General features: G+C 38.1%; 1 protein-coding gene across 3 annotated transcripts in view; it reads right to left on the bottom strand.

The window, feature by feature from the left end:
• Nucleotides 1–200: 200 nt before the first annotated feature.
• WDR11 (WD repeat domain 11) overlaps nt 201–27,108 on the bottom strand; it is a 57,990-nt gene continuing 31,082 nt past the window's right edge. For 2 of the 3 annotated variants that reach the window (XM_508077.6, XM_009459343.5), the window contains exons 14-29: nt 25,899–26,007; nt 23,825–23,949; nt 22,927–23,074; nt 20,579–20,685; nt 19,728–19,842; nt 18,850–19,021; nt 9,593–9,701; nt 8,631–8,693; nt 7,416–7,481; nt 6,505–6,682; nt 5,595–5,690; nt 4,928–5,093; nt 4,323–4,420; nt 3,718–3,863; nt 2,882–2,961; nt 201–1,167 (exon numbers count right to left, since the gene is read on the bottom strand). In XM_508077.6, coding sequence (XP_508077.4) covers nt 1,010–1,167; nt 2,882–2,961; nt 3,718–3,863; nt 4,323–4,420; nt 4,928–5,093; nt 5,595–5,690; nt 6,505–6,682; nt 7,416–7,481; nt 8,631–8,693; nt 9,593–9,701; nt 18,850–19,021; nt 19,728–19,842; nt 20,579–20,685; nt 22,927–23,074; nt 23,825–23,949; nt 25,899–26,007 — 1,936 coding nt within the window. In that variant the 3' untranslated portion in view covers nt 201–1,009. The remainder of the gene's footprint in view (nt 1,168–2,881; nt 2,962–3,717; nt 3,864–4,322; nt 4,421–4,927; nt 5,094–5,594; nt 5,691–6,504; nt 6,683–7,415; nt 7,482–8,630; nt 8,694–9,592; nt 9,702–18,849; nt 19,022–19,727; nt 19,843–20,578; nt 20,686–22,926; nt 23,075–23,824; nt 23,950–25,898; nt 26,008–27,108) is intronic. The other variant, XR_682862.4, reaches the window with a different exon arrangement.

Genomic DNA, 27,108 nt, shown 5'->3' with positions numbered 1-27,108 from the left:
CCACTCAGGAACTCAGAGGTAGACTTGCCCAGGGTGTGGGTGTCCTTCCTGCCCTGTACCGCACCCATGGGATTCCCACATACACGTTTCTCTGGATACAGCAGGAGCAGCCAGGCTTTAGAGGCTGGGCGACCAGATGACTCCTAAGGAGCCAGCTCATGACCTGGCCTCATGCACAGCAATGCAGAGAACACAAAGGCCTGGATGGGATTTTTAATTTATTTATCATGTTTGTAAGTTACAGACATTTATGTTTTCAGCAACAGTTTATAATAGTTACATCTCATCTCATACTTCAACTATTAGAACAGAGAGAACATTAAAGTACAAAGACTTCAAAAATGAGGTTACTGTGATGTATCATAAAAGGAGTTAAAATTCAAAATATCAAAGACCTCACCTATCGGACTAAACATAAATCTTAAAACCTCCTATGGGCCTCTGAGCCTAAAATTACAAAACTTAGTGACTGCTTAAACCAAGGAATTAACGGTTCTGTGTTTTCAAGGTGAGAAAACAAAAAATGCTTTGGTAAACTACCTTTAATACTAGTTTAAATGTTTCTGCCTTGTTTGTATCTTGAAAGACTGTATATAAGTACAGGCACAGCATATATTTGAGAAAACATCTCACAAATTTCATTTACTATAGGTTTCTCAATAATCTTTACATTTAATCAATGAGAAAAGTGATTCAGTCTCTTGAATTGTAAGTTAAAAAAATTAAAAAGTATTTCCAGGGACTCTTAAAGCTCTCTCCCAAAGTATAAAATATTATGTACTTTCAAAATCTTAAGCATTCACATTCTTTCTGAGACCAATGCAGGATACAGACTTACTCTCAACATAGAGGCTCATGTGCTTTTGGGCACACATAGTCTTAGAACAGTGGTCAAACAGCTCACAGGACCCTGTACTCCTCTTCATCCTGGACTGTGACAGTGGCCACAGCCAGACCAGCCCCCTCCCATCTGCCTTCCAGGTCAGATTCCCTGGCATTTATTAAGCTGTCACTCTTCAATGGGTTCTTCCTTGGGGGACTCAAGCTCATTCAATAAGTCTTTGCCAGCTGCTCCGGCTTTTGAAGCAAAGAGAACTGCTCCCTGCTTAAAACCGAGGTTCTTCAAACTCCGGGCATAATCTGCATATATAGCAGTGATGAGTTTCTGTAAACCATAGTTAAGGAAAAGAAGAGTAAAAAGGGCTGTTATGAGACTCTTCACAGGCTCCCAGAAGCAGGAAGGGTGAGTCGCGTCTGCTCTGCTGGCTGCTCGGAAGGGACCTGGCGTCCACAGCGGGCAGCACAGGATGAACACAGGAGACTTTTCGCGGGCAGAGGGTGATTCCCGGCCATAGTAGGCCATGTCTCAGTCTGTACCATCATTACCTTTCGTACCAGCTGAGTCCAAAGCTTCTCCTTCCAGAAGACCCAACCAACATCCTCCCAGATTCTCCCATAACCTACACTCAACTGAAGATTGGAAGATGAATGATTGATAAGAGAGGAGAAACTTAACCTGCATATCCTCATTCCATTTGAAAGTCTGAGAGGCTGGCAGTTTGGGGGCAGATATTTATTTCTGAATGTTCCCTATATCTGGATGTTGGGTTTTTAGAAAGCCCTGTCCTATTGTTTTATTTATTTATTTATTTTTTTAAACAGCCTATTGGGTACTCTGTGCTGATGCTTTGATCCTCAAAATGCATACACTGAACCAGTCACCCTCCCAGTGACTAGGTACATGATCTTGAGTAGGCTCAGCCTTTAGTTTAATTTTAAAAAACTTTCAGTGCAGGGCTGGGTGGCTCATGCCTGTAATCTCAGCACTTTGGGAGGCCAAGGTGAGAGGACTGCTTGAACTAGGAGTTCAAGACCAGCCTGGGCAACATAGTGAGACCCGGGTCACTACCAAAAAAAAAAAAAAAAGCCAGGCACAATGGTGTGGACCTATGGTCCCAGCTACTGGGGAGGATGAGGTGGGAGGACTGCTTGAGCCCAGGAAGTCAAGGCTGTAGTGAGCCATGATCGTGCCACTCACTCCAGTTTGGGCAGAAGAGTGAGACCTTACCTCAAAAAAAGGAAAAAAAAAATTTTTAGTTTAGTTTTATTTCTCTGTAAAAAAAAAAAAAAAAATTATAAACACACACAGAGAAAGAGGGAGAGAGAGAGAGAGAACCAAGTACCTGCCATGTAGAAATGAGAGCAAATGTAAGAATTTGAAGCAAAGTGCAGTGAGCAGCAGCAGGACCATGCAAGCACTGGCCCAATTTCATTCTTTTCTGGTCCTGGGAGTTGCATTCTCAAGTTCATTCTTTTCAAAGAAACCAATGTTGCTCAAGTGCCATTTAGAAGAAATAAAATGTTCTGGCTGATGGGTGGATTATAGTGGCTGGCCTGAGCAACACCTCTCTTTAAGTGCTGTATTTTGTCCCATATCATATTGTCACTAGAGGTGATCGTGAGACTTTTTTAGTTATTCCAGTATATTTTTTTCTAGATAAATATATAAAATTTATTCCATGGAATGTCTGGTCTTGAAAAAGTACTATTTCAAAGTACCAGGTCCTTCTACCTGTTTCCCAAATCATTCCTTCATCTTCTTTTTAAGTTCAAACAAGACTTGGGGGCCCTGTCCTCTATAGTCCTTCCTGCCTCCCTCCATCCTAGTCAAAGCTGACACCCATGGTGCAGCCACCTTCTTATCTGATTCTTTGTCCTCTAATTTCTCCCTCTTTCCTGGCTTTGGTGAATCAGAAAATCAGAACATGGATCTTTCACAATATAATATAGTTCCTGTCCAGGCAGCACAACTAAGGGAAATTCCAAAACCCATGCATGTCACTTTCTTCCTCGTCACTACAAACAACCTTGCAAAGGATATCTGTGTCCTCAGTGACTTCAAATGCTCCATACTTGAGGCAAGCTTCCACAAATAAGGCTGCTCTATCAAAGTATCTCATGCTGCTCAACAGAACAAAACAAGAGTTATGCTTTGTGATTTACATCACTGGTGGGCAGCAGCATCGAAGGGTATAAAGACATTTACACATTTTCCCTGGAAACCTGCGTACTGCATTAAGATACAAGCACTTTTCTAAGCCCTGGTTTGTTGAAAAAAGGAGGGAAGAATACTCACATCTCCAAACACAAGCTTTTTAAAAGTAATACTTTAAAAAATGGTGAAATAGTTTAAATACACAAAAATCTACAGAGATATGACAAGTGCCCATGTACCCCTGTCCAGAGTTGACAAGTAATCTTTTGTCATATTTCTGTAATCTACCTCCCTTAGTTTTGAATAAATGAAATGCTCCACAATTAGTGATGGTTGTTCCTCTTCCAGATTTTCAGACGGGATGTCTCCACCTCACCACGCCTTCTGTCGCCTCTCCCCCCTGCTCTCTGGGCCTCCTCTCAGTTGCTCTAGTCAAAGCTGAATGGACCCCAATTCTCTGAAGACTTTTAAATTCCCTTTTTACTAGGTGCCTGTTAGGTCTGATCAGCATATTAGCAGGAAACCAGCATAGCTCCTAGACCGAATGAAGATGTAATGAATACGGACAGTTCCATTCTCCTTTGGGTTTTTTGACAAACCTGAAATGTATACTTCTCCCTTCACTTTACACATCGAGTACCATGACCTGCTAGAACCGCGAGAGAACATGAAGTGACTGCTCACGGGCAGGCCTGAGCAGCCCATGTGAACTCTCGGTTTACCTGTGAAGCGTCTCTGCCACGCTAAAAAAGCAGCCCAGAGAGAGGAGAACCAGGAGAGCCTTTGATTTCTGATTGACTTGTGGAGAACAAAGGTGGTCAACCCACCGCCTTAAAACATCGGCACACTCCTCAGGATTCAAACGGACCTGAGAAAGACGCCTGTGTTAACAACAAAAACATCCTGCACTCTATAAAGAAAAAATAGTAATTCAGTTAAAGTGAGATCTGTTTCTATGAAATACAGGCTAGGCTCTGCTTGACTAGCACACTGCCCTGAAGCTGCTGCATACTCTGAATAATGATAACGGTCTGTGCCTATGGGACCCAGGGCCTGGCTATACCTCTGGACTGTAGTTTCGGCTCAGACTCTGGGAGGAAGAGGAGGCAGCTGCTTTTACTTAATTGCTACCAATGCAAGATCCATTTTTAAATAAGTAATGCAATTTACACTCATAAAGAATAGGAAAAGGATAAAGGTTCCAAGACAGTATTTGCAAAGCAGCTTTGCAGGCCAAAAAATGTTTCTAAGTCATAAGTCCAAAGTTCAGGACTGAGCTTTCTATCCCAAATGTTGAGGGCACCTATTGAAACTCGGAACCACCTACTTTTGCCAGCCATGCAGCCCGATTCCACTCGCCGTATGTCTGCAGGTAGCGGCAGGCGTCTGCAGCCTTATCTATCAGGCAGAGCAACTGAACGCCCTCTGAAAGACAAAAGCGCATCCCCTTAAGTGACAGTGCAGCTCCTTCTTTGAGAAGTCATTAAAAAGTTAAATCCCCATTTGACCTTATCTAGTCGTGCCCATTTTATACCTACTGAAGACATTCTTGATTTAAATTTTGAAACATAATATTAAGAGTTTTACTGTTATTACTCAAGTAACCAGGGTAGGAAGCACAATACAGTCTGGAGAATAAGTAGGGAGAGCATAGTTCTCTCACAGGTTTTATTGTTCTGATTTGCCTAGGATTGTTGGATTTATGCCTATTATCTCGGCAATTATTAACAGTGCCCCCTTTCACTCTGAAAAGTGTAAACAATTAATTCTGGTTTAGACAATTATATTCATCTGATTTATAGGTAGCAATAATTTTTCTATTTTTCTTCAGCATATGTAAAAGAGAAAGAAATGTCCCTACTAATCAAATACTTTGCTGGGAACAAGGTCTCATTTTTCAGAGAGATGACAAACATATCAAGTGTGCCTTACCTGCCAATTTGCCATTGGCAATCATATTCGTTGCCACCAACTTAATGGTGCTCTGAGAGGGGCCTGACGAGGTGACAGTAGTGACTAAACAGGCTTTCAGTGAATCACAGTAATAATGCTGGTTATCTGCACTTGTTTCCAACAGCAACTGCACAGCTCTGTCTGTCTAGTAAGAGAAACGGTTTTTCTAATTATGAGAACATTTTCCTCCAACATAACCTTTTAAAATTCATAAGGTAGAAAACTAAAGGAAAACACTCATTTTCAAAAAATGCAATTGAATATTTTGTTTACAAATACAAACATTAAACAGAGGTGCTACAATACTCTTTTGAGACAAACATAAAGCCAGAGGCTGGTGTATCTAGGTGCTCGAGTAATTGCCTATTTTAGCTTTGTACCAGTCAATTCAGACACAAAAACAAAACAAAACAAATAGCTGGGCTCCACTGGGCATTATGGAAGTCTAAATTACAAGCTGGTTAACCATATGTTTTTTCTCATGAGGTTTATTGGTATTATTTTGAAAGAAAGCCTAAACTGTCTACAGGGAAGGAGGGACATACAAGGGGAAAATATTATGAAATATATACATACAGATATATTGCTCTGAAATACGAATTAACTAGCAATTTAATGAAGCATGTAGTTATAAAAACTGACATACTTGACCCAAGAGCAGTAGCTGGTCTGTACATTTCCTTGTATGATCATAAGTTGACCGTTTCACTTCCTGTAGATTAACCCTTTCTAGCTGAAATTTCTAGAATTGGAAAAAAAAGAAAAATTAAGCCTGGATTATAAGAGTTTGGAATTATTTAAATTTTACTGTACTTAATAAGATCATTTTAATAAACTACTTTGACTTTTCAGGTTACTAGATAATCAACTTTACAGCACTCCAAACATTTAATAAGAATTTGAACAGCAAAAATGTTGATAGATATTATCACTTGGATGCATACCTGCCTGCCTACAGAAACTGACACTTAAGTAGAGCCGGATGAAAAACCTATGTGCACTGAAGGATTCTGCAGGAGGTTAAAGAAATTATCATGCGAACAGCAAATTCAAACCAAGTGTATAAAGTATTTGTTATTTATAGGAAATTAATGACAGAATTAAAATGAAGCCAAGTTAAAAATGTAAGACAAATTAAACAAGCCTGTTTAATAATAAAATTTTAATGTTTAGTAAACAACTCAGTAACTGTCCATGAGCTTTTCAAATCTTGAATCAGGCTTTTTTTTTAATGCAAATGTACCGAGGGCTTCTTTCTTTTCTTTCTTTTTTTTTTTTGGAGACAGAGTCTTGCTCTGTTGCCCAGGCTGGAATGCAGTGGCATGATCTCAGCTCACTGCAACCTCCGCCTCCCGGGTTCAAGTGATTCTCCTCCCTCAGCCTCCTGAGTAGCTGGGACTACAGGCACGCGCCACCACACCCAGCTAATTTTCAAGGGCTTATTTCTATTACTGAACAGTAACTTAGTTTGAAAGTTTCCCAAGTTTAAGATATTGACAAAGATATAAGTAATCAAGATGACAGCTCTAAAGGTTTTGCTGTGTGAAGCAGACTACCTGAAAGTAGGCATTTTCACAGAGCACGTCATAGCATATATCCAGTGGGTTGCTCAGTTTGTCTTGAGGAGCAGCTTCTTTAGGAGCTGTTGTGCTGGCTGACTTTTCCTGGGATAAGCTGTGCAGGTAGTGGGCAGCGACAGTCCAGAAGTGCAGCTCCGATTCATCACCATAGAGCCTGGCAAGGATGAAGCAAAGTTTTGACTGCACTCAGCACACCTGGCCTGGATGGCTTCCTAGAGTAGACTGAGGGACTGGAAGGGAGTGTTGTCACATATCCACTGGGATACTGGCATGGGGCCTGACAGGGTGAAAGGGGGAGGCAGCAAGTTCTCCTGCCCTGCTACTGGGCCTTCAACAATACAGGGGCCTGACTGCACAGGACCCCTTCAGACTCCAGCATCTTTCTGTTCTGTGTAAAGAACAATTATTTACCTGGTTTGCCATTAGCACACCTTTCAATGTGGGCCACTGATTCAGATTAGGAAGAAGTTCCTCTGGGATAACTGGCTAGATAAGGTATGAAAGTAATGTGCTATTTATTCTGTGGGGAGAGGAGTCTTTTTTATAAGTGACAAACTCTACTGTAAGTCAGGATATAGAGGTTATCGCTTCTAAATATAATTTATTGGTATATTTAAATATACCTGTATCTGATATTTTAAAACACATATTTTAAAAAGCTGTAGGAGGAAGTGCTTTCCAGAGAGAAGGCCTAGATCTCACATTTAAAATGCAATTTGATTTTTTCCCTATTTGTTATTACTACTGTCAAAATTATTTTAAGTTAAATCTAAAGGATGAACTGATACATTTTTCTAAAATCTAAGTGTTTGTAACTAAAAACCCTTAAAAGAAATGAGTTAACTTGAAATCCTGTCTCTTATACAGAATACATCAAACAATATTACCTTGAAACAAGCAGGCACCTCTGCAAGAGAGTGAATTCTGGATCAAGCAACAGTTTCTTTATGTCACTGTGGAAGAAATCCGGACAAAAGTGAGACAAAAGTTTTCAATCAAACAATAAAGCATGGGGGTTGATCAATATACTCTTGAAATGAAAAATTCCAGTCAAATAACATGTTTAGAATTTACACAAGACAAGGTACTTTACCATGACCCTGAAATTATAAAAGTTGAAGGGGGCTGAGAGTGTTCTCAAGGCTTGGAGAAGCAGCAGCTTTCAGCCACCACAGGGAGCTGCGGCGCTCTCATTTCTGGTTTATAGGCTTACAACAGTTTTTGAAAGTATTAGCTGCCTAACTACTGGAACAAGAATGCCATTGTTGAAAAAATCATCAAGAACAGTAAATACTTTAAAGAAGATGACATTTGTAATTTATTCTGAAACTATTCCAAAAATAAAGTATCTAAGGAAGAATGGCTAGTGCTTTTATAAATTCGTATTTCTAAAATAGTAAAATACTGAATATTCACAAATCGGAAAGGAAGACATTCTTTAAATCTATAGTTTCCCATTTAAACATAAATGTTAATCTTTGCATAGAAAAAACTAATTATTTTGAATTTTCCATCAATAAAATATCATGCTTAATTTGTTAAATACTATAATTATATGTAACAGATTCTAGATTGCAAAAATGTGTTACGCTTTCCCCAAGAACTCCTTGTAGACCCGTATTTTTTCCTTTCTTATTCCCAGTACATTCTGTTAAATGCCCTTGGCTCTAGGGAGCACATTAATTTCTTAGCCAGACCTGTGCACACCAGCACCTGACACAGAGAACTCATTTTAGAAGCGGGAAGCAGACCCAGAATCACCCTGCGATTCGTCTCCCACTGTGAGGCTTCATGGAGGTTTGTAGTAGAGGCAAGCTGAGCTACAAGGATGCTCACACTATGCATCTAGTCCTGCCTTGATGTGAGATCAGAGCAGCTGGTGCTCATGAACTTGGTGAAGACAGATGCTCTGTCACTGTAACTACTGAATAAGTACTTTTTCTGCAAAACACAGACTCTAACGGGAAGCAAACCTCTAAACAGAATGGTCTCTTCTTGGGCCACTGATATTTTCTAAAACATAACTTATTTTAATTTTGAAAAGTTGAATTGTATTTTTCTTTCTCATATTCCTATCTTCTAATGAAACATGGAGTGCTTACTTAGACAATGAATTCAACTGTTCTTGGAGGAGATTCTTTATTTCTTCATTTTCTGGATAGTCACTGTGAAGAAAAAATTTTGAATGAGTTCATTATCTCTTCACTTAAAACCACGTATTTCTTCACCTGAAAAAAGTTGTGTTAATATAGAGATAACCTTCTTCGTAGTTCTTGGTTAGAAACCTGGTTATAGACCAAAATAACAACAATCTACTCAGGACCCCACCAATCAACTTTAATATCTGCTTTTATCTTATTGAGTCAAAAACAAGAAAATGAGTAAAGAAAGTCTCCTTGGCTTTCAAGAAACCAGGAAATTTATAAGCAGGCTTTAAAATCTATCAGGTTTAGATTCCTTTTAATGAAGAACTTAACAATGTTACTAAAGGAATCTGCTCATTTAGAGCTCTGCAGAATGAATATTCTGAGGAGACAGTGCTTGGAGAACAGACACTTCCTGGCATTATTTTTAAATCCTCCATCCGTGCTGCACATGGCAGGAGTTCAGTAATATTTGTGAATTTAATTAATAATCACTAATAGTTTCTGTGAATATTTTTTTGCAATGAGGCAAATATTGAGATTTATAAGACACAGTATATCCCTGAAGCTAATGATGCTGCTTTTAAAAAGAACGTGCCCGGCTCCAAATTCTCCTGCCTTCCATTGCCCTCTTCACACGCATCCTTTTCATCATCACGACACATCCATGTTCAGACCATAAGACAAGCACACAGCCACCTGAGAGCAATACACGCCCTCACAGCTCCTCACTGACCCACACTTCCACAAAGGCCCGAGAACCCAGAGGCAGCCTGGCAATTCTGTAGTGTCTCTGCCTTCTCTCGGCTTTAAAGGCTCCATTCCCTTTAAATGCTGGAGTACAGGCCATGGCTGACTTTCATGGGTGTCTTTCAACCCCAAGTAAATTATGAAAGAAAAAGAAAAGTGAAAAAACTTACACATGAGAAATGTCCAAAGAATACTGTCCATTCCAAGGCTGGTGTAATAAGAAGGCTTTCAAGGCAAGAGAGGCCCTTGGAACAAGGAGATAGGGGCACCACACAGGCTCTAGACAACAAAGAAAGGTTTTTAAAAATAAAATGAAGTTTTATACTACAATGAAGCTTCAGCTATAAACCATTTACAGAGCAGTCAGCAGAGAGCAACAGGTAAATCTGGAACAACTGAGAGTATATTCAATGTAGTCACTGCTTAGGAAACACAAGCCAAGAGCAGAGAGAGTCTCTGCATTCAAATCTGATTAACATATTCTTCTTTTCCCCCTTTTTTGATTTTTTTTTTTTTGAGACGGAGTCTCGCTCTGTGACCTAGGCTGGAGTGTGGTGGTGCGATCTCGGCTCACAGCAACCTCCGCCTCCCGGGTTCAAGCGATTCTCCTGCCTCAGCCTCCGAAGTAACTGGGATTACAAGCACCTGCCACCATGCCTGGCTAATTTTTGCTTTTTAGTAGAGATGGGGTTTCACCATGTTGGCCAGGCTGGTCTCAAACTCCTGACCTCAGGTGATCTGCCCACCTTGGCCTCCCAAAGTGCTGGGATTATAGGCATGAGCTACCACATCCGGCCTTCTTTTCCCCTTTAAAATTTAAGTATCCTGTGTGGTATACAACTCTGGTACTACTTGAATAAAGGATTCAATGCAATGATTCAACAAATAGCAACAAAGTTCATTATTTTTAAATATTAAAAATAAATATATTTACCTGTATGTACTTTTGTTTTTCCAAGACTATTCAACTAACATGGCCTATCAACCTTGAGTATGTCACTGAAGGGATCATGCCACCTGTGATCACTAGCATTCCCAGGTCTCACTTACAAAGGTAGCTCTTGAACACAGGGGCTATCTTCTTAGACTCTAGGCCCTAGCATCCCCCACATCCAGCAGCTGGCTTACTTAGAACACTAATAAGCAAGATTTGCCTAGTTGTCAACATGTTTCAGTGCAAAGAAGCAGAAGACCTAAAGGCTGCAATGCCCAGCAGCTCTGCTCTGACCACCCTACACTCTATCGGACTCGACCTTAGCTCCAAATTTCTAGGGGTGCCCTGGCTTTTACAACTTGGCCTTACTACCAACTCCCCTCCAGAATCCTGAAGAGGCTTTATCCATGGATCCCTTGAATAGACACAATTATGTAAAATGACACAAACTTATAAATGGTGTTGGCTTATTTAAGTGACTGTATTTGTCTGTTTTCATGCTGCTGTAAAGAACTACCTGAGACAGGGTAATTTATAAAGAAAAGAGGTTTAATTGACTCACAGTTCCGTATGGCTGGGGAGGCAAACTTACAATCATGGCAGAAGGTGAAGGGGAAGCAAGGCACATCTTACATGGCAGCAGGAGAGAGCCAGCGAGGGGGCAAATGCCACACTTTTAAGCCATCAGATCTCCTAAGAACTCACTTACTATCGTGAGAACAGTAAGGGGGAAATCTGCCCCCATGATCCAATCACCCCCTACCAGCTGCCTCCCCTGACCTGTGGAGATTACAATTTGACATGAGATTTGGGTGGAGACACAAAGCCAAATCGTATCAGTGATCCAAATCGTATCAGTGATCCACATCAACTCTGGACTGTGCAATTATCCAGTATGATATCCAATATGATAGTCACTTAACATATGGCTAGTATAATGAAGGAAATGAATGTTTGTCTAATTTAAACTTAAAAAGTGTTATTGATTCAGTCATTGGATAACTTTTAAATATGTTTGAAACAACTTGAATACATGCCTACTTTTTCAACTGAAAATTTTATAAAATCTAAATAGAGCTTAACTGTTTCTGCTGAAAATTTGTCCTATAAATTTTGAGGGCAATTCATTTTACAATAAATGTAAAATACTGACAGAATTTTGAAGAATGAATAATTTTAAAAAAGTAAAATGTCTCACTAGTAACTTTTAATACTGATTATATGTTGAAATAAAACTTTGGATATATTGGCTTAAATAAAATTTTAATTAAAATCAATTTCATCTCTTTTTACTTTTTAAAATGTGGATACTAGAATTTAAGCTTACCTATGTGGCTCACATTATGTTTCTATTGGAAAACTCTGCTTTAGAAAACTTTATTCTATGTAGTTAAATAAAAATTAAATTATACATAAAATATTTTATGTGGATTTTTCAATTTAAAAGCCAGAAAGTGATTGGAAATATTTTTAATAATACTTTTTTTACACCCAAGAATTTTAACATTGATTCAGTAAAATCACTTAAAATGCAGTCCAAATTCAAAAGTCCCTTGTTATTCCCCAAATGTCCTGACAGCTGTATTATTTTGAAAAATCTGGGGTCCAGTCAAGGCTGGTACACTGCATTGTCATGTCTCTTTAGTCTATTCCAATCTAGAATGGTCCTCTTCCTTTTTGGTTTTGGCCTTACATGACCTTTTCATTTTTGAAGAGTCCTGGTCAGCTGCTGTGGAGAATGCCCTACGTTCTAACTTGTCTGTTTTCTGATTATCAGATTTGGGTTAAACATTTTTGGCAGAGTCTGAACAAAGGATGCTGTGTACTTTTCACTGCATTGCACCAGAAGGAACATGTTAGCTGTCTGGTTACAGGAAACACTAAATCTGATCATCTAGATAAGGGGTATTCACCAGAGCTCTTTCTTATCAGGGCACCTTCTCCACTGTATAATTAATTAGTAAGTAATATGTGGAGGAAATATTGTCAGATTGAATTTCCTATTCTCAAACATCCTTTTACTCAGTGATTTGACATCCACAAGTGATCCTTGCTTGTGTATACAATTAATTATTGTATCGGGGCTGCAAAGTGGTGATTTTCTAATCTTATTCTTTCCGCATTTGTCAGCTGGCATTCTTCTGTCCACCTGAGCTTTTGCTTCTTGCCCACTTCCCCTTTCCTTACTGTGACTATTACTATGGAGTGAGGGTTTCTTTGGTATTCTGCACTTACATCAATACCACCATTAGTTTTCGTGATGCTCAGACTACCCCCAGTTTGACAGGAGAAGCCTCTTATGTCAGGTCCTCCTTGGTTTTTCAATTCCTTACTTGAATTCTGGCACCACAAGATGCCCCAGACCCATCTTGCACCTTTTGTGCCTCTGTCCTGAAATAAACTTTTTGTCCAAAGAGCTCTGGCTCCTTTTAGCCTGGAAATGGAACTTGCAAAGTAAAATCTGGGTGCTATGTGCGCTCACTGCCATTGAGTGTCATTGCAAGAAAACTCTCTGTGAGCAGAGCCAGGGAACATACATGTTCAAGAAGTCATGATTTTTTACCAACCCAAATCCACCCCTGGAATGTTTCTTCCCACCACCGCCATTTCCCATCCGTATCTCCCTTTCTATCAGCACAGATCTTGGCTCCCCAAAACTGCAATTTGGTTACTAATGTGTTCCAGACTACAACATGCACAAAACAGCTTCAGAATTACTAGTGTCACCATCAACTATCCCGGTAAAGTTCAACATTCCTTAGCAATTCTGTCCTTAGAATATAAACCACTAAAGGTGTGCAGTGAATGGGAAGTTCTGTGTTTTAGTTATTTGAACTGTTTTTGTGTGTGTGTGTGGTTATGTTACCAATATTGTTGTTACACAGTTTGGTTCAACTGTGTCTTGCATTCAATTTTAGGGTTTGCTTTTTCTTCACTCTTGTTTTCACTGTATATTTTTAATATATAAAATATATAAATGGTTCAAAACTTGAAACTGTATAACAAAGATAGAGAAGTTTCACTGCTATCCCCATACTCTCCATTTTTCCGTCTACATCTTCTAACTATTCTCATTGGTTTCTGGATTATTCTGTGTATGTGTGGTGTGTGTTTTAGTAAGCAAACGTGTGCATGAACCTATGTATAAAATCCGCCTTTGTACACAAGCAGGCTATATGTGCTCTTTTACACTTGCATTTTTCACTTACACATATCCTGGATATCACTCTACATCAGGTCACAGAGCTATTCCTCACTATTTTACAGCTGCATAGATTACTCCATTCTGCAGATGTCCCCAGATTTATTCAACCAATCTCCTACGGCTAAGCAGTTTGGCTTTTTTCAAAATTTTGCTATGAATAACTTTGTGTGCATTTTGGTCACAGTGTATGAATGTACATCTTAAGATAAATTCTTAGCACTGGGATTGCTGGGTAAAAAGGTAAATGTGCATGTAGCTCTGTTAGATATTGCCAAATTCCTTCCTATAGGGATCTTAATGTTAGCAATGGATGAGAGTGCTTGTTTCCTCATAGCCTTGCCAACAGAGTATATTTTCAAGCTTTTGAATCTGATAGGTAAGAAACAATTTTAATTTGTATTTTTCTCTTTTTAAAAAATTACTTTTTAAAATTATTTTCTTCTTTTATCCTTACCAGTAGGAGGTCAAATATTTTTCTTATTATAAATAAAGTTGAGTATCATTTCATATGTTGAAGCGTCATTTGTTTATCTGTTTTGCCCCTCTGTAGACAGTCTGTGACTTGTGAATTACTTTCCTCCAGGTAATCATTTGCATTTGGCTTTGCTTATTGAACACTTTCTTTTATTCTTATTAAAGATTTTCTTTTGCTTTGAATTTTTTTTTAAATTTCCACTTAGTCATCTTTTCTTTTACATCTGGGCTATAAAGGAAGGATTGTATCTTGGAAAAATGAGGCTTATCTAACTACCTACAGAAGCACTGAACACTTAGCACTGAAAGGGATGCAGGTGGCTAGCTTACTTAACTTTCTTTCTATTCATCCTTCATAGACGACAATCTATATAATTCTCAAGTCAGCCCCATTCATATTTTAGATAGTATATGTATATGTTTTAGGTAGATTCATGTAGATAGTTGTTGGTATTATATCACAGTATGTTTGGAAATGGTAAATGTCAGGGAAAAAAATTAACTATACATAATAATCTTGGAATGGTTCAGGGAAAGTTCTCATGCTGTGTGGTAATTTCTTAATCAATGAACAAATGAAAAGATACAAGAGAATCCACGTAGAAGGGAGCATCGAGTGTTTACATCAGGCAAGCAAGACAACATTTACCAAGTCTGAATAAAAGGAGAGAAATACCTTATTTTTAAAAACAAATATGTTATTTCTCCAAAAGCAAAATATTGTTGACAGCATCCCAATGAGCATGAACAAACTGAAAGTGACCCTTACTACTTCCCTCCCTCAAATGAATTGAAATCTTTCTTCTGAAGGGTAAAGATCAGCCATGAAAAAGTAATAGGAGATCATCTCACATCTGGAGAAACTCACATGCAAGAGCTCATTCACCTCTGAAAATTACACAATTAGAATGCAAAAGCAGTTAGCATCATTGCTGTTTGTCATGGATTCTGCTCCATCTGGGCTAAAGTTATGTGAGGTATGAATCATAACACCCAGGTTTTTAGCTACCTACATGACAGGAATGCAGAAAATCAGTAAGCAAAGAGCCAAGAAGAAAATCAGTAGAAAAAAGTTATTCCTCCACCACTTGGAAGTGGCAACATTAAGGTGAGCTGGAAGTCTGGGAAGGAAAGGACCATATTTTGTGATTTTGTTCAGTGTGATTCAATGAGCGGTGAAAAAGAGAGCTAAGGAACACTACTGGCGTTTGGGGCAGGACAATTCTTCATTGTGCCAGATCGTTCCAGGTTGTTTAGCATCCCCAGACCTCCCCACATCGGCAAGTCATTGTGAGACATTTCTGAATGCCCCAAGATTACCGAAAATGACTGTGGAAAGCTGTGGCAGATGAAGAAGAAAGGTTTGTGCAGAAATCTGATTTCAGAAAGCTTCTTTCTATATATGCTTACTTAGGAAAAATGTGCTTAGCAGTGGCCTTTAACACTGGGGAGGGGAAAACTGGCTAGCCATATGTAGAAAGCTGAAACTGGATCCCTTCCTTACACCTTATACAAAAATTAATTCAAGATGGATTAAAGACTTACATGTTAGACCTAAAACCATAAAAACCCTAGAAGAAAACCTAGGCAATACCATTCAGGACATAGGCATGGGCAAGGACTTCATGTCTAAAACACCAAAAGCAATGGTAACAAAAGACAAAATTGACAAATGGGATCTAATTAAACTAAAGAGCTTCTGCACAGCAAAAGAAACTACCATCAGAGTGAACAGGCAACCTACAGAATGGGAGAAAAAGTTTGCAACCTACTCATCTGACAAAGGGCTAATATCCAGAATCTACGAAGAACTCAAACAAATTTACAAGAAAAAAACAAACAACCCCATCAAAAAGTGTGCGAAGGATATGAACAGACACTTCTCAAAAGAAGACATTTATGCAGCCAAAAAACACATGAAAAAATGCTCATCATCACTGGCCATCAGAAAAATGCAACTCAAAACCACAGTGAGATACCATCTCACACCAGTTAGAATGGCAATCATTAAAAAGTCAGGAAACAACAGGTGCTGGAGAGGACGTGGAGAAATAGGAAGACTTTTACACTGTTGGTGGGACTGTAAACTAGTTCAACCATTGTGGAATTCAGTGTGGCGATTCCTCAGGGATCTAGAACTAGAAATACCGCTTGACCCAGCCATCCCATTACTGGGTATATACCCAAAGGATTATAAATCATGCTACTATAATGACACATGCACACGTATGTCTATTGCGGCACTATTCACAATAGCAAAGACTTGGAACCAACCTAAATGTCCAACAATCATAGACTGGATTAAGAAAATGTGGCACATATACACCATGGAATACTATGCAGCCATAAAGAATGACAAATTCATGTCATTTGTAGGGACATGGATGAAGCTGGAAACCATCATTCTCAGCAAACTATCAAAAGGACAAAAAACCAAACACTGCATGTTCTCACTCACAGATGGGAATTGAACAATGAGAACACATGGACACAGGAAGGGGAACATCACACACCTGGGACTGTTGTGGGGTGGAGGGAGGGGGGAGGGATAGCATTAGGAGATATACCTAATGCTAAATGACGAGTTAATGGGTGCAGCACACCAACATGGCACATGTATACATATGTAACAAACCTGCACATTGTGCACATGTACCCTAAAACTTAAAGTATAATAATAAAATTAAAAAAAAAAAAAAAACACTGGGGAGGAAATTAGGTTGAACAGCCCCTGATATCAAGTCAATACTATTTAAAGGGTGTGGAAACTGCATGATACCAGAATGCTATTAAACAGTCTCATGTTCTTGCATTCCTTTTAGATGCTGCTAAAAAGACTATTACGATTTATTTTGATGGCTCTTTGTGTCCCTGACATATAGGCAGCCGATAAGAAACGTTCTCCAACTCAAAAACAGGAATTCTAATCTTCTAATTTGTCTGACTGCCCCCTCTTTATTGGAGGAAGAAGTGGCCTATCTAAGCTGCTCTAAGAAAATGTACAGATGTGAATCAATATTTTATGTTCTCTACTTGTTTTCAAGGAGAATTGAAGAAAACATAGGAAACACCAATGTTAGGACCTATTTTATTTTTATCCCATGTCAGTAAGCCCCAAATATACTTCTAATTCCTCAGAATAGAAATATACTACATCAAACTTTTTTTCCTCAAGACCAAATCGGCCATGAATCTGGAGGTGAACACACAGATGTCTTTTTCCTCACTCCACATTTACACTACCATAGTTTTCATTCTTTAACATTTATTAAGGGTTGTTCTGAATTTGAAGTTCAATTTGTGGAATGAATACACAATTGCATGACCTTTCCCAATTGCTATTTAGTTTTCTCTTTCTGGCTGAGGCTGTAACATTAGAGATTGAAAAGAATATAAAAAAAAAACAGAAAAATTTTAAAAGAAACATGTGATCTAAAATCTGGCCACAGGCCAGATGTTCAAGTATGGTATTGAACATGGGTTAATACAATGGACTCCATTTCTGTAGTCAGTTTAATTTAAGAACAAGCTACACCTTGACTTTGGAGCTTTTTAGATTCAAATTTTATATTAAAAGTGAAGGAAAAGCTCTTCAAACATTTAGATAGCAGTTCCACACTTCTTTATCTAGAATTAGTAACCAATTTTTTCAAAAACCACCCTTGAAGTTCCTTCAATGTCCTCAATACCTTTAGGTTTAAAATGAATACCAATGCTTGCCCTTTCCTAGGAGGCCATCCTGGTGCTTCCCCAGAGCTGGCAAACGACACAAGGACAGACATGGGAATGTAGGTCTTGAATTCTGGCTTCACCTGATGGCAGTCAGTTACATAGTAAGAAGTGGTGGTGCCCAAATGCAGTGGGCAGGGGTGCGCAGTGACAAAAACCAAAGCATACCTAACTAAGTTAAAGGCAGCCCCGCTAACATTAGCAGCAACTCAGTAGTGCCTCAAGCGTGAACACAAAGTGAAAAACCAGGTTTTTAAAACCTTACTGTGAAGTGCCAAATATTGACTCTACAAAGGTTCAGAAAAGTCTCATGAAATTTTCTACATATCAGCCTAGAGTGTGCACCAAAGTTTTGCTGGGAGAATACTCAGGCAAGAAGTTCCCTCCTCCACTCCAAGTAGGATCAAGTATCTTCCAAGGATGAATACTGTATTGCATCAGCCAAAAGCTGCCTTTTAAACTGATAAATGGATGCATTCACAATTATCCCATTCTTTTTTTTTTTTAGAAGTCACATACGGAGTATATTCTACTAAAATGCTTTTTATTCTGGTAAAAAGCAATGTCAAAACAACCATACAAAACAGAGCAAGATACTGCAATCTGCTAATTTGCTTGACTGGTCATTTTACTAGTCACAGATTGGCATCAAAATTCATAATACTCAGAACACTTTCTAAAGTGACTTTTCAATGATACATGGTTGCAAAAGACATAAGGCCATTATTAAAAAGCCAGCAGCCTTATCACTAGATTTATGTCCTCTGATGAGTTTGCCTAAATTCTGAGTAAGCCATTTTTATAAACATAAACATCTTTTATCTTGTTAACAAACCAAAGAAAAGAGTCAAAAAAGGGGCACTTAAAAAACCTGAATTGAGAATGATTGACATCTATAGTTACAAAGATTGCAGCATCTCAGCAGTAAAAACACTCAAGCTTCAAGTTAATATATTTTCTTAAACTCAGATTCTAAGAAAATAAGACTGAAATGAAACAGAAGCAGCAGCTCTCTCCCCAAAATACAAGAGCTTGTGGCAAAGTAAAGACAGGTTTCAAAGCCCCCTATCATTAGGATTCCATACCGGTTAACTCTTGTTCATCCATTCTAAAGCACGCAGACTTCATAGACATCTCTAGGACTCTGATGCACCCATCATCTGAGGCCAAGATCACTTTATCTGACGTACACCAGTCCACATCCAATATACGAAAGGTCACATTTCTGCCACTTCTTAAACTGCTCACCATCTGAACCTTCAAGAGTGAATTTGGGCATCACTTCCAGACAGAAAAGGAAGATCTTTATTATTCTAGATTAAATGGTCAAGGAAGACAGTCTGTGGCAAAGGCCCAGTTCAAGTTTAGAACTGAACAGCCTCTGGCAATCTATCTTCCACAAATAGGCAGCATTTTAAAGGTCTCAGAGACAGTGATAACATTAAAAAATAAATAAATCGGCTGGGCGCGGTGGCTCACGCCTATAATCCCAGGACTTTAGGAGGCTGAGGCGGGCAGATCACCTCAGGTCAGGAGTTTGAGACCAGCCTGCCCAACATGGCGAAACCCCGTCTCTACTAAAAATACAAAACATTAGCCAGGCATGGTGGCACATGCCTATAATCCCAGCTACTAGGGAGGCTGAGGCAGGAGAGTCACTTGAACCCAGGAGGTGGAGGCTGCAATAAGTCGAGATCGCGCCATTGCACTCCAGCCTGGGCGACAAGAGCGAAACTCCATATCAAAATAAAAAATAAAAATAAATAAATAAATAAATAAATAAATCTTGAGTCGTTACCTTTAGAACACAAATACCGTAAAGTAAAGAAAATAATTTGTTATGGGAAACTTGACGAACTCATTAAGTACTTTTCATTTCTAAATCAGAAAGAAGTGTTTTAACAAAGCACAGTTCCTATGGCTAACAATTTATTTACGTTTTATCCTCATGGAGAGGGCCTACCTCTTTAGTATCCCACACTTCAGCTCCATCATTGTACATTGCTATTAATTTTTGATTTCCTTTACCAGGAGCAAAACGAATCTTCCTCACCCAACTTCGGTGTGTGGGTATTCCTCTGAAGACAAACAAAAACATCAATACAATGTAGAGTGAGATCTGGTCACCAGAAGCTATGTCTAACATCTCTCACTATTTCCATTTCTAACAGGTCTGATGATGGGAGAACCCTTTACTTGCTGGGACTGGGGGCCACATCTGACAGAAAGGGCCTGCCCTTTAAGGTCAGCTAAGACTTCTGCAGGGGCCACTTGCAGATAACTATCTCCTAAGAATGCTTGGCTCAAGGCCCATCCTCCCAAGTTTAGGTGAAGGGACCCAAGGGTCCAAGCTACACCTCCAGAAGTTTACTGATCCTTCTTGCCAAGTCACAAGCCTCTAATGGAACCATATCAAGATGTCATTTTTTGGCCGGGTGTGCTGGCTCATGCCTGTAATCCCAGCACTTTGGGAGGCCGAGGCGGGCGGATCACGAGGTCAGGAGATCGAGACCATCCTGGCCAACATGGTGAAACCCCGTCTCTACTAAAAAAATACAAAAAAATTAGCCGGGCGTGGTGGTGGGTGCCTGTAGTCCCAGCTACTCGGGTGGCTGAGGCAGGAGAATGGCGTGAACCCGGGAGTCAGAGCTTGCAGTGAGCCGAGACTGCACCACTGCACTCCAGCCTGGGCGACAGAGCAAGACACCATCTCAACAAAACAAAACAAAACAAAACAAAACAAAACAAAACAAAACAAAAAGATTTCATTTCTTTTTTTTAATGAAATAACAAGATTTCATTCTTGGCTTATACCTGGATACTCTGCCTTTCAAGTCCCAGAAATTTAAATTTCCATCCATATCTCCAAGCACTAATGTATCACCTTTCCAAGCGATGCAGGTAATACTACCCATACTTCCCTAGAAAACAACAGCAACAAACAAATATAAATTTCACTATGCTGTATAAGACATTATAATAAATATTTTAATAAAACTTAATTTAAAGGGCTGTGCTTTAGTATGCTTTTAGTCATCAAATCCTAAAACAGACTTTAGGCACTAACAAAGAGCTACATTGCCTATCAATTTCAACTATGAAGAAATAGGAGATTTCAACTTCATAGACATTAAGTAGTTACTGGAACTAGATTTAAAGAGAGGGGGTGTCTTTTGAGGAACAAATACCTCAAAAAAAAAAAGGGGGAAATTAAAGTAAGAAAAACAGAGAAGTAAAGGGAAGGTTTTCCAGAGAGCCAACTCAAACTTATCTCTCACTGCAAAAGGATAACTAAATCCATTCCAAGGGAAACTTAAAGCTCTTTTATAACTAATTGTGCCGTGATTTTTCTATTGAAAAAAGGATCCAGAGCTTCACTGACACGTTTTGGAACATTGTGGAATCATGAAGGTGAAGAGATGCTGTTTACTAAAGGCATATGCAGTTTAAATTCACAGAAAGCTTTGCACAGAAGTTACATATAGAAGCACAATATAAGAATGAAATGCTGCTGTAGTCAATCTAACTTGGAGGAAGAAAGGAACTTGCAGTTCTAACAGATGCTCAGAGGTGGTATCATGGAGGGCTCAGCAGCCTGGGCTCTGCAGTCACACTGCCTGGGCTTGAATCCCAGCTTGAAACTGGTATGTGATTTGAGGCATGTTTACTTAACCTTTCTGTCTTGGATTTATTGTCCATAAAGTAGGGTAAGTTCATGAAACTTGAGTTGTTGCTAGTATTAATAAATTTATAAAGGCAAAGGCCTTAAAGCAATGCCTGCTATGCAGTAAATAGTCAATACATGTTAGCTATTAAATAATATTACTGCTCAATTACTTCTCTATTTATTAAAAGAAATTTTATTTTTGCATTTATTGTACAACATAAAAATTCAAATGGTATCCATGGTAAAAAGTAAGAAAACTCTAGTGGTTTGAATAATTGACCATTAGTGGACTAGCATACACACTGAATACCGTAAAAACTCTGGTAATAGTCAAGAAACAAAACAAAAACTGGATTTAAAAATCAATATTATAATAAAGTCCATTAATAAAAAAAACATATTAAAGAAATGAAATTCTGTATAATATGAAGCAACATTTTAAGATATCTACTTTCCTAACCATAAAATAGAATGTTTAATTAAGAAGTTGCCTTTGAAGAGACTTCTGAAACTAGGTCATAATAGACTCTGCAACTTCCTTCTTGCTTTCTCAGATCACTTACTCTAGGGGAGGCCAGCTGTCATGTCGTGAGGACACTCAAGCAGCCTTATGGAAAGATCGACATGAAGAACTAAGGTCCCTCGTCAACAGCCAGCATTAATGTGCAATAGCCTGTGAGGCAGCCAACTTGGAAACAGATCCTTCTGTCCCATTACACTTCAAAAGACTGTAGCCACAGCCAACATCTAGATTGTAACTTTATGAGACCCCAAAGCCACCTATAAAATTATGGGGGTTGGCATTCTACTAGAGCATTCCATTTTTAGATGGCAATTTAAAATAAATATACCTATTTAAAAAAATCCCCTCATGCCTTCATTTAACCATTATAATAGCCTGCATTAGTTAACATAAACATTTTCATGATCCATCTATTAAAAACTATCTATGAGATGCATGCTGACACAAATGATTAATGGCAAAACTTTAGTTACAGATTCCACAAGGCCATAAGGATATATGTAAGTTAGTAAATGTTAATAATACTATTACACTTACAACCTGATTACTATTATCCAAAAATAATACTAGATTGTAAGTCAAATCCTTCAGGGTAATGCCTGAAATGGAAAGAAGACAGATACTGAAGTCAGACAGGCCTGAGTTTAAAACACTGCTCTGCCATATAAGTAAGCTGGGTAACTTTGGGAAAGTTACTTATTCTCCCACAGTTTTGTTATGGGTAAAATGGAGATAACTCCTCATGGATTATTACGGGGATAAAAATGAGTAGCACACAGTAAACATTTAATCAAAATAGTTACAGCGTTATTCTCTAGCAGTATGGAACAAGTTTAATCGATAATATCTCCTTAAATAAAGTTTATTTACATTAGGCTTTTCTGAAGTTTCCAACTTAACTATGCCTTCACTGGATATGGAACCAACAAAACAAAATCTTCTTGATGAAGATTTAATCAAGGTTGTACTCACATCTGGTGGAATCCGAGCACTGTCTTTTACTGAGTTTCCTTCAACAGTGAGATGATAAACTTGGCCATCAATATCGGTAAATACAAAATGTTCCCGGGCAGAGATGTTCTGACTAAGTTCAGATTTACTTTCTGCCTCCTGCAGCAAGCTTTGGGATAGTGAAACATATGATAAAGATGTTTTTTTTTTCCCTAGAGTGATACTCATAATTAATTAACTTGCCCAAAGTACAGACGCATTAAGAGGAGGTCCAAAACTATTTTTTTAAAAGTCTGAAACTAATATTTGCCCAGCTAATTATGGGTAAACATGAATCACTCCTTAACAGCCACAACATCAGAGGAAGTTTACCCTGCACAGAGAGAAATGGTGATCTAAACTTAATACAAGAAAAATAAAATTCACAGAGATTTTGGCTATAGAACTGTGCTCAACAGAAGGGAGGCTGTACAGTGACCCAACATTATCTCTGAAGCTTTTTATCTGTAAGATTGGTATGGATGGGGATGATACACAAATTTAGGATTCCCAACACATTTTCTTTGGTGTGTATAAATGGTAATATGATCTATCTGTATGTCTATGCTATGTTCATTTGAATTTCAGAAGCTGAAGTGTATGGAGTAGAAGGGCACTCGGAATGAGCACATTTACTACTAGATGCTGATGGGTGAATATTACTGCATATGTTATTAGTTACAATAAACAGTATAGTACAATACTAAAAATGATAAAATTATCTTTTTAGTAATCTGGGTATGTACTGAAAGATGAAACTAAGTATGTTCAAAAGCAGAGTCCAACTTGCTACCATAGACACCTTCCGATGACACTTGTCAACTTCCCAGACATGATGCTAATGGCACAAATGACAGTGTCAAGAAACACTGTACTGTACCTGATCACAGATGATTCAACAATACTCAGCTCTGTGTCTGAGACTACGGTCTGGCGGGCCATGGCCTCTCGAGTAGCAAGTTGCTTCTTTCTCAGGCTCTTCAAGTTGTGAGATGGTGACCACTCCTGTAAAGCAAATGCAGACAAACCTAGAAGTGCTAGGTTTCCTTCTGTCAAAGAATCGTCCAGAAGAGCTGGGCACACACACCACTGCCCAGTATCATTTATTATTACTACACATGAATCCACATTTGTTCTTTAGATTTTACCTACTTAGAGAAAGGCTAAATGAATGCATTTTAATTGGAGCTTTTATGGCAAACTTCCAAAAGGTCTGACCTTTGGATGTTTTTATAAAATATTTACAAAATGAAAATAATGAATTCAATGATAGTATTGCCTATTCCTCGTCTCCTCCCCCATCTCTTATGTGCACACGATAAGACAATCACAGTTCTCCAACCAGGGTCCTTTATCATCCATAGATTCCTCCAAAATCACTTGTTTTATTTATATATTCTTTTATATTCCACCTATTGTAAAGCCTTTTAGTCCAATATCCTCGCATATGTATAAGTTCTTAACATGTAGTTATTATCTAATTTACATAAATAGTATTGTGTTTATATGTGTGTGTGTGTGTGTGTGTGTATATATATATATATATATATATATATATATATATATATACACTTCATCCTGTTTCTTACTCTTTCCACTGTATTTAAGTCCTCTTCCTCCTGTTTCTGCATGCTACGTAATACTCCATGGGTGCATCAGCCAATTGTTAATCTGTCTCCTCTCTCAGTAAAAACACACAGATGGTCTCCAAACTCACATCATGACAAAACACACCAGTCAATATCCTTGCAAAAGTTCATTTACGACCAAGAGCTCAGCGGACACAGAAGATGTCTGTGTTTGCCCAAGTGCTGCCAGTGTGCTTTACAAAATGGCTGCATTGGTCTACATTCCTACCAGCAATGCACAAGGATTCCCATACCCTATGTTCCACCCGTACTTAACGCTATATGGCTGTCCAGTTTTTGTTAGTCTAAACGGTAGATCCATATCATGGTTTGAACATCTCTGAAAACTGATGAGTTTGAACATTCCTTTATATGGCTTGTTGGCCTTTTAGGTTTCTCTGCCTCTCATTAGCTCTTCACAGACTTTGTTCATTTTCTCACTAGGGTTCCCGCTTTTTTTCATTGTTGACTTGCAGGAGTTTCTAGTTAAATTTAGACACTGGAAAATTTGTTTTCCCAAAATGTCTTCTGTATTTAACTTTGACATCTTCATCAAACAAAAAGCATTAATCTTGATTAATTAAATGCATTGTTTCTTTTTTTTTTTTGCCTTTTGGTTTGAGCTTCTGATGTCTCCTCCTGCCTCTAGGTCACAGCAATATTTTGTATTTTGTTATATTCAATTTTATAGCTTTACATTTTTACATTTAGGTCTTTAGTCCTGTGACACTCAATTCTCTATATGGTATTAAGTAGAGATCAAGTATTTTTCTCCATAAAGTGAGACAGTTTTCCCAACACCGTCTACTACACAGTCTGTCCATCCTCTTTGATTTGTGCTACTTTACTGTATATTAAGTCCCCAAATATTCATGGGTCTGTTCCTGAGCTCTTTATTATGTTGACTCACTTTCTATTCTTGTGCCAATACAATACTGATTTTATTTCCATGGTTTTGTAAGATGTACTAATATCAGGTAGGAAGGGCCAACCCCACCCACACCTCCCACATTTACTCCTCTTTATTCAAGGATGACTTAGCTATTTAGGACCTTTATTCTTTCATAAACATTTTTGAATATGTTTACCATATTCCTCAAAATATCCAAATGAAACTTGAATTGGAATTGCACTAATATGATATTAGGTTGATTTATCCAAGAAAATAAGAATTATCTCCATTTATTTAGATCATCTTCTCTGAACACACATTTTTAACCAAAAAAATGACATTGGCAGTAATGATTTTGATTCAAGCTTAAGCAAAACATTCACCACATACATATATACCTAAATAAGCTATTTAATTCTTAAACTGTAACTTACCAAAGCAGTTATTGTAGGGAAGTTTTTGGACATCTCTCTAAGAAGGGTACAAGTCCTAACATCCCATAGCTCCAGGGGTTTATCTCTGAATACGACTGCCAAATACTGCCTAAAATAAACAAAATTACTAAATAAGCCCCTTTTTGCAAAAATTTCACCATGAATTAGACCAAATAAAAAGTTCAGTAAATTGAAAAACTCAGCTGACGCATTCTAAATATAGACAATTTAAACTACCATTTAGCACCATGATTAACAGTCATAAGAAGGTAAAGCTCTAAGTGACCTGTAAGAGAACATACAGTCTCACACAATTAGGCAAGGAGTCCAACTTGGAAGAAAGAGTGGCATAGATTCAAACCCTGATGCCACAACTTATGTTAACCCTCCTGAGGCTCAACTTCTCACACATGACAGGAGAATCTCATCATGTACCTCAATTAATTGATATACAGATTATGGTAAACATTCAATGAAAAAGTATGTAAAGTTTCTATCATTCTACTACAGTTGGTATTCAACAAATGCCACTTTATTCACTTTCTGTTAAGCCTGAAAGAAGTACTGAATGACATCAACGAGTGCAATTCAACAAATATAATTTGAGCACTGATTACTCAATAAGCATTATGAGGAACTAAAATATTATCAGCAAATGTTGGCTGACATAGAGGAAATGTGACAGAGTAGGAAGATCCCTGTACTCCCTGTATCAAAGGACTGAGATTCTTCCACTCAGGACCATGTGTGACCCCAGCAGAAAGTAGAAATTTACAGAAAGATACCTGGTAAAACACCCAAATAGTTTGAAGTTAAAAAATATACCTCTGAATAACACCCCATGGAAAATTTTTAAAGATTATAATGTGAATTAAAATGAAAACATATAACCATAACAAAAATTGTAGGATACAGGAAAAGTGGTGCTCATATAGCATTAACTGTTTACATTACATTTTAGGGAATCAACTTAATTCAATTATCTAAGTTTCTATTTTAGAAAACTATGTAAAAAAAGAAGAGCATATTTAAAAAGTAAGCAGAAGAACAAAAGATAAGCATGACAGTCAATGAAATTGAAAATGGAAAAATCATAGAGAAGAATCAAATGAATCAAAAGTAGTTTCTTGGAAAAGATCAATAAATAAAATTGGTTGATATAATTTACTGATATTAGGAGTGGGAGAGATAATCACTGATCATAGATCCA

The sequence above is a fragment of the Pan troglodytes genome, chromosome 8 (assembly GCF_028858775.2).
Source record: "Pan troglodytes isolate AG18354 chromosome 8, NHGRI_mPanTro3-v2.0_pri, whole genome shotgun sequence".
Lineage (NCBI taxonomy): Eukaryota > Metazoa > Chordata > Mammalia > Primates > Hominidae > Pan > Pan troglodytes.
The sequence above is the reverse complement of the archived record's forward strand: the minus strand, read 5'-3'. Positions and strand labels throughout refer to the sequence as shown.